Source organism: Acyrthosiphon pisum, chromosome X (genome assembly GCF_005508785.2).
Source record: "Acyrthosiphon pisum isolate AL4f chromosome X, pea_aphid_22Mar2018_4r6ur, whole genome shotgun sequence".
Classification (NCBI taxonomy): domain Eukaryota; kingdom Metazoa; phylum Arthropoda; class Insecta; order Hemiptera; family Aphididae; genus Acyrthosiphon; species Acyrthosiphon pisum.
In genome coordinates this window covers 84406843-84414348 of record NC_042493.1, presented here as the reverse complement: position 1 = coordinate 84414348, position 7506 = coordinate 84406843, and the positions used below count along the sequence as shown (strand labels likewise).

Sequence of the window (7506 nt, the reverse complement as noted above, 5' to 3'; positions counted from 1 at the left end):
ATATAATGTATACACATTTTTAGTCAGTACTCAGTAATCAGTATTAGGTCAGGTCCATGGCTGACTGGCTGACCCGTAGTTTCGCCTATGTATATATTATATTTATGGTTTATTTAATTAACAACCTATAAACTTCTTATAACTATCTAGAATCTAGATATTTGTGTTAAATGTTGTATGAGTCATATAAATAATATAATATAATAAAAATAAAATGTAGGTAAATAATATAAATAAAATATAACTAATCGTCTTTCATCAAAACAAATATTTGTTTTATTGTGAAATTAATACATTCATCGCTCCGCTAAGAATCTAAAAAAAACTAAATTCCTACCTAGTCTAATATTTAAAATGTCTATGTATAGCTAGATGGAACTTTTCTAGTTTACTGGGCAGTGGACACATTCAATTATGGAATTTTTTAGTATTAGTTTCGTTTACTTTTCAACACTGAGACCGATGGGACAAACGAAATTTGACGCTGATCATTATAGTTGCAATTTGTATAATATGTACATCGTATATATGCTCTATACATGTATTTGAATATATGACTTATTGATTTATGTTCCAGTATATTTGTTTTTTGAATAATATAATAATACCTAAAGATTAAAGAATAACTAAAGCCAAGATGCTAGTATTAACGTATTACGTAACAAAAAAATGCATTATGCCAAACATTTTCTTGAAAAGTCAATGATTCGAAACTCTACACCAGGGATGGCAAATTATTTTGACGCCACGTTCAAAAAAATCCCTTTTTTTGAACATACCATTAAAATATGAAAAGAGGTGGGTACATACAAATCGAGGTACCTAAATGTTATGAGCATATTTAGCTATTTATCGGCCAATAACCGTTATTCAATTTAATGTATTAAAAATAAAAATAATATATATATTATGACGTAGTATAAATATTTAATTTTTCACGTGCCGTCAAAATTGTTTTGGGTGCAACTTTGGGTACGCATGGTACGGATTTGCCATCCCTGCCCGGGCGGTCGGTAAATGAGCCACATATTATCTACCTGCTTCGTATAAAATATTTATTTACATTTTACCACCCGATGATTGGGACACAATTTAAATCTAGATTTTTAAAATGTACCCGGAGATTGGGCCATAGATGTGTAGCATAAAAATATACGAATGTATAACGTTCATTAACTAATTATTATTTTTTTTTTTAATACATAAAAATACGTGGGGGAAGGAGCATCGTCATAAATATAAAGTGTCTAAATAAAACCGTTGTTAATTTATTGTTCTTTAACATCTTTCACTTATAAAATCCATTACAGCGCAGTTACCTACTTCTTCTTGATTTCAAAATGGAATTACAAATATATTTCCTAGCCATTTATCTATTTCAGAAGTCTTATCTCTATATTATTTAGGTGCTCAAGCCTATAGCCTGAATTTTACACCACCTGATTGTGCAACGTAAAATCGACATGCTAAAATGTCCATTCCAGCACATCTACCTATACTTAATTCCGTCTTGCGAAGTCATTAAATCGACAGTAAATTGTGTTCGCTTAAATTGTAAACGATAATCAGAGTAGGTAATATAGAATAATTGATTTTATCAGGGACTGGAACCTTACCGAAAAGAACAAGAACACTTTGAATATTGGGAACCCAAACCTCGCCGAAACCATTATTTAAATTAATTTTAATACCAGAACTTCGCCGGAACCCTCAATTAAATTAATTTAAAAACCAGAATATTACCGGAACCAATACTTTTATTTTATAAATTTTTTTACATATGTATAAAACCAAAACAGGTAACTAAATTTCAATTTTTTATGAAATTGTAAAGAAACCGAAGAGTAAAGACACTGAAACCGAGACCTAAATTTTAGTTTTTTTGGGGGACACATACTAGTTGCGGACGAATTATTCAGGTCAGTATTATAACATAACAATTGCGGACACGAGTTTCGTTGTCACAATACTAATTGCGTACAGAGCTTTTTATAAATAAAAACTACGTGAGTTGTGGACACAAATATTTCCCTTCATCACTTTTTCAGGACTTAGGACAAGCTACCAAAAATTTGGCAGGTGGGGTTAAAAATATTTGTGTCTTGCAAAAGAGTAATCGTTATTTTTAAAATGTTGTTAAATTATTTAAAGTTTTAATTTTGTTGCATTTTTCATTATGCGATGAAAATTGATCTTAAAACCGTCAATCACATGTAACTCTTTGAGTTTTTCAGTATACATTTTTATACAGAAAATAAAGGAACAGAAAGACGACAGTATGTGACGCGAGTATGATTTTCAATAAACTGAATAAATACATAGACAGCAATTTCAAAAGCAATGGCACAATCTTAATTGTTATATGAAACAGTAATTTCCCAACGTCCATAATCGCCATATCAAAAATAATAATAGGACATTTATTTTGTCCGCAATTCGTATGTTACGTTTTTAGATTTCGTCCGCAACTCATATGGTTTTTGTCACTTTTTCCGCAATTCAGAAACACCGTTTATGGGAACCAACCAGGAACCAAAATTTTAGTTTTTCTGGTAACTGAACCGGAACCGGCACCGTAAAAATCATCAAGGTTCCAGTCCCTAATTCAAATGTTATATCATACAATATGAAAAAACCTAATGTTTTAGAGAAGCTTTAGATAATGTGATTTACAAATAATTTTGAGTTGCTTGTTAAGTGATACAATGAAAACAAGCATGAAATCAGCTCTTGTAGCCTTCTTAAAATAAAGATCATTAGTTTTACACATTCTCAGGGGCACCATCATCTTGGGTTCTGGAATAATAATATAATTTTAAATCATTAGAATCATCACAATAATAAGAGTGAAAAGAAACAATATTATGAAAATTCTTTTTATTTAGTATTGTTTTTAACTTTTAACAAATAAAAACGTATTGATTTGAAATAATAGATAATTTATTAGTACCTATCTAAATTATAAATTACATGAAGGCAATGAAATTTTACATGACAATTTATTACTAGACGTTAAAAAGTGTTTAGTGAATTCAATTTAATTATAAGGATAAAACACACAGTATATATTGAGTAGAACTTTACAAAATTGTTATATTATAAAAATTAAAATTAAATATTTTCTTAGAAACATTAATTGAAATAAAGAGCAATAAACAAAACGTACATAATATATAAACCTTTAAAGATATAATGTAAGATGACCATAAGTGACAGAACTATTAAAAAAATTTAAAATAATTAGGTATCCTATTTAATTATTATTATGCACTACATTATTTTAATAAATTAATTATTCTTAATTTTATATTATTATGAGTGGAACGATGAATGTATTGATTTTACAATGATGTGTGTTTTTTTTATTTTTTATTTTTTTTTGTGTCTGTCATCACCTTTTATGATAGTAAAAGTGCTTGGATATTCTTCAAAAGTATCTTTTCTGATAAGAAAGGGAATCTAGTTGGTACTTTGGGGGGTCAAAAGTGAACATTTTCCAGTAGTTTTCAAAATCGCCGTGAAAAACAAAAGAAAAATTAAGGAAAAACGGGAATTTTTACACAAAATCTGTTTTCGGAAATATTGATTTTGGTTTTTGGTGCAAATCTTATGAAAATGACCGTAGGTACATGACATTTTGACTGAATATTTATATCAGCATTTTCTATACACCATAATATTTTCCAAATATTTTGATTTATTTTGAGCTGTTTACGGACATTTTCAATTTCTATTTTTTTTTCTATTAATATTAATAAAATATTATTTATTGGTTAAAAAAGCTTGAAAATGTAATACAAGATTCCTCATATGTTTGTCTACCTTATCAAAAAAAAAAAAATGTTTACAAGAAGGTAAAATTAAAATTTTATGAGCGTTTGAAATTCATATTTTTACAACATTTGATATTCACTCGATTTCTCATATAATGATTTGCTTATTTTGTTGTAATTAAAAAACGAATGACTAGATACTTGAAAATTTCACTGAATATTTATATTAGAATTTTCTATACACGATAACATTTTGAAAATAATTTGACTCTTTTTAAGCTGTTTACGGATATTGTCAGTCAGTTTTCAAGTTTTTTAGTTTTTTTTTCTATAAATATTAATTAAGTTTTATCTGTTCAGCCAAAAAGTGTAAAAATTTAATACAACGATCCTGATATATTGTTACAATAGCAGTTGAAAAATATTAAAAATATATAGGCATACATTTTTTTTATAAGCATTTAAAGATCGAATTTTGACAAAATTTATCAAATTTAAATTTGAATAATTATTTTGTAGTTAAAAATTTATAAAATGTTCAACTTTTATATCTAAGAATTGAAAATTTAAAACAAGATTCCACGCAAATAGTTAATTCTGTTTCCAAAAAATCTAAAAAATACATAAGCACAGTTTATTTTTATATTCATTTCAAGTTTAAATTTGGATGAGATTACATCTTAAAAAACCTAGAATAACTATTTTAGTTATTTTGTTGTGATTGTATAATATTATTCGTGGGTACTTGAAATTTCTAATGTATAGTATTATATATCCATGATAGTACTATGATTTGTAGTTAATGTATAATGCCTTATAAGTACCTAATGGATATTGTGATATGATCAATTTGGAATTTATTATATATACCTATTATTGGTCAATTTTTTTTAATACCATAGATAAGTATATAATATGTCTTATACCTAGACTGACATACCGTCTCCGCTTAGAATCGTTTTTCTTATACAGTGATATCATATCATTGAATTTAAATTTAACACTATCCATACAGTGACCCAATTCTAACCTACTGTACAGCAGAGCGACATCCACTTACCCACTTTTTTATATGTGTATCTTTTTTCTTGTCTTGAAGTAGACAAAATACTAAACGAACATTTTATGAATTATCTTTATAACGACGAATATATAATTTAAATTCAAATTTGTAATAAGCAATTTATATATGACATATTAATCTAATAGCCTAATTATCGGATTCAACAATAAAAAAATCGTTGAAAATAGTGGCCCAATCACCAGATCTACGTGTTATAAATGGAAAACTGTAGTGGCCCAATTGCCGTATACCTCCTTTTTTTAAAAAGATTAATTGTGGCCCAAAATCCCGGGTGCCCCCCTGCACTACACCCTAGAATAACCATGCAACTTAAAACAGTTCAACCTTTTTTTGTTCACTGTTTTACCCCGGACCTCACCCAGTCACCCAGTTAGTAGTCAGTGGTTGTCATTTTACTGTAACTACCTGTTGCGCCCACCAGCTGCTGTACCGTGAACAATACAAACACCAGCCAGGCATTAAATATCAAATTGTTGTCTCCCTTTTTTTCGTAAGTATTCCACGTATTCGGTCGTTTATATTATTTCGTGTAATATAATTATTAATTGGGAATTATTATTAGTATGATAGGTATTAAATATTTTTCAATCTCCATAATTCATAAATATGATTACTGGGCCTGCATAGATCTTGCTCACGCCTATGCACTTGTCTATACCGACCGTATAAAATTATGATGATGTTATTGTCGCCGTTGTTGATATAATCCGCTAGGAGCGCGACGCTCTGTTCGCCTTAATTTTCAAGTTCACCACCCGTTACGGAATACGGATTGACCATTAAAATAGTTATAGTGTTATTCTTATTGTTATAGTTATTGTTTTATAGTGTTGATTAAGTGAATTAAGTTGTTGATTTGTTAATTAAGAAGTTAATTTGTTCCGCGTGAAAAATGCCAGGACATCGCTGTATTGCCCCCGGTTGTAATTCCGGTTACGATTCTTGTAAAGAAAAATATCATTTTTTCACAGTTCCCAAGGATGATATTCAATTACGAGAATGGACCAAAGCAATTCCGAGGAAAGACTTTTTAATAAAACCTCGTCAGGTGGTTTGTGAACGGCATTTCCACGAAGAAGAAATTTTAAGGAAACGAATAATGACTGACAAAGATGGGGCAATTTTAGCTGAGGTATGTTTTCTATATCTATTAGGTATAAATAGGTATCCTACCTATTGGCTAATTTAATATTTACTTATAAGCTCAACCTAATTAAAACAAATACAAATTCAATTGCATTAAGTAAAAATATGAAATGTATAGCAATTTTATTTCCTTGTTATTCTAAAACACCAAACATATTTTCATCATTGTAATTGTTACCATTAGGCACCAGCCAGTACTTTTAGTACCTAATTAATAAATAAACATATTATTTTAGAAATTAATAATTATCATTTTTCAACAGGCTGTATATAAAATTCCGAAATTAAAAGAAGGAGCTATACCGTCAATATTTCCAAACTGTCCAAAATACCTATCCTACTCTTTAAAACGAAGGAAATTACCATTAATTAGAAGTAGCTCACCTAAAAAAAAGAAAACCGACAAAAAAAAAGACCCACAAATGGATTGTGCATTCAATTCTAAACCATGTATAGAAATTGCTATTACTGATTCTATTAATGATTCAGTAGGGATTTTCTCATTCTCTAAACTTCAAGAAAATGTTAATAGCATTGTTTTTCCAAGTGGATGGAGCAGGCATGACATTCCTGGAAAGTTGATAATGTTTTCTTTTTTTATTGTTAAAACAGAAGAAACAGCAAATACAGAAAATTATATTCCCACTCCTATTTTATATAAAAGAGTATGCTTAGGAGTAAATTTAAATGTTCAATGTTTTGTTATGAATATATCAGTTAATAATGACCTTTTTGGATTAAATAGATTAAATTGTACTAAAGACTTAGAAGATATTTTAAAAAAATTTGATACTAGTGTCATTTGCAAAGGATATAAATTAAAAGAACAACTTCTACATTCTAAAACAACATTTACAGATCCGGCTGGTAATCTTAGACATATCATGTGTCCACTCATCTTGAACCAAAATAATGACTGTACATATTGTAACAAAGCTATAAGGACTATTATGCGCAAAAGGCTCCGTTTACAAAAAAATAATACTACTCCAAAGAGAATTCATATTTTATCTAGTTCCAAAGTACAACAACTTCGTAAAAATCACAAATTAACATTGCAAAGGAAATATCGAGCTGTAATACTCAATAAAAAGCTAAAAAATAAATTATTTAATATGCAAGGTGAAATGTCAAAACTGACCACAATGGGGCTTGAAGAAAGGCTAACAACTAATAAGATACCTACTAATCAACGGGTTGCCTTACATGAAATTTTGTCCGCATCACAAGTCCTCAATTTAAAAGGTCGCAGATATTCCGAAGATTGGATCCTTTTATGTTTACTATTTCATATGCGTTCACCATGTGGCTATAATTTTGTTAGAAATAATGACATTATGCCATTACCTTGTGTAAGGACCATAAGAAGGTAATATAATAATATTACTTGTTTAAACATTTTTATAAATTAAAATAATGTTTAAGGTACCTATCATCTATCGATACACAATGTGGGTTTGATCCAAAATTTCTACAGATGTTTTCTCTTTATATGGCACAAAA

General features: G+C 28.7%; 1 protein-coding gene across 1 annotated transcript in view; it reads left to right on the top strand.

Annotated features, from left to right (window-relative positions):
- Nucleotides 1-5510: 5510 nt before the first annotated feature.
- The window catches only part of LOC115033167, a 2314-nt gene continuing 318 nt past the window's right edge, over nucleotides 5511-7506 (top strand). The window contains exons 1-3 of the mRNA XM_029485267.1: nucleotides 5511-5989; nucleotides 6267-7372; nucleotides 7429-7498. Coding sequence (XP_029341127.1) covers nucleotides 5750-5989; nucleotides 6267-7372; nucleotides 7429-7498 — 1416 coding nt within the window. The 5' untranslated portion in view covers nucleotides 5511-5749. The remainder of the gene's footprint in view (nucleotides 5990-6266; nucleotides 7373-7428; nucleotides 7499-7506) is intronic.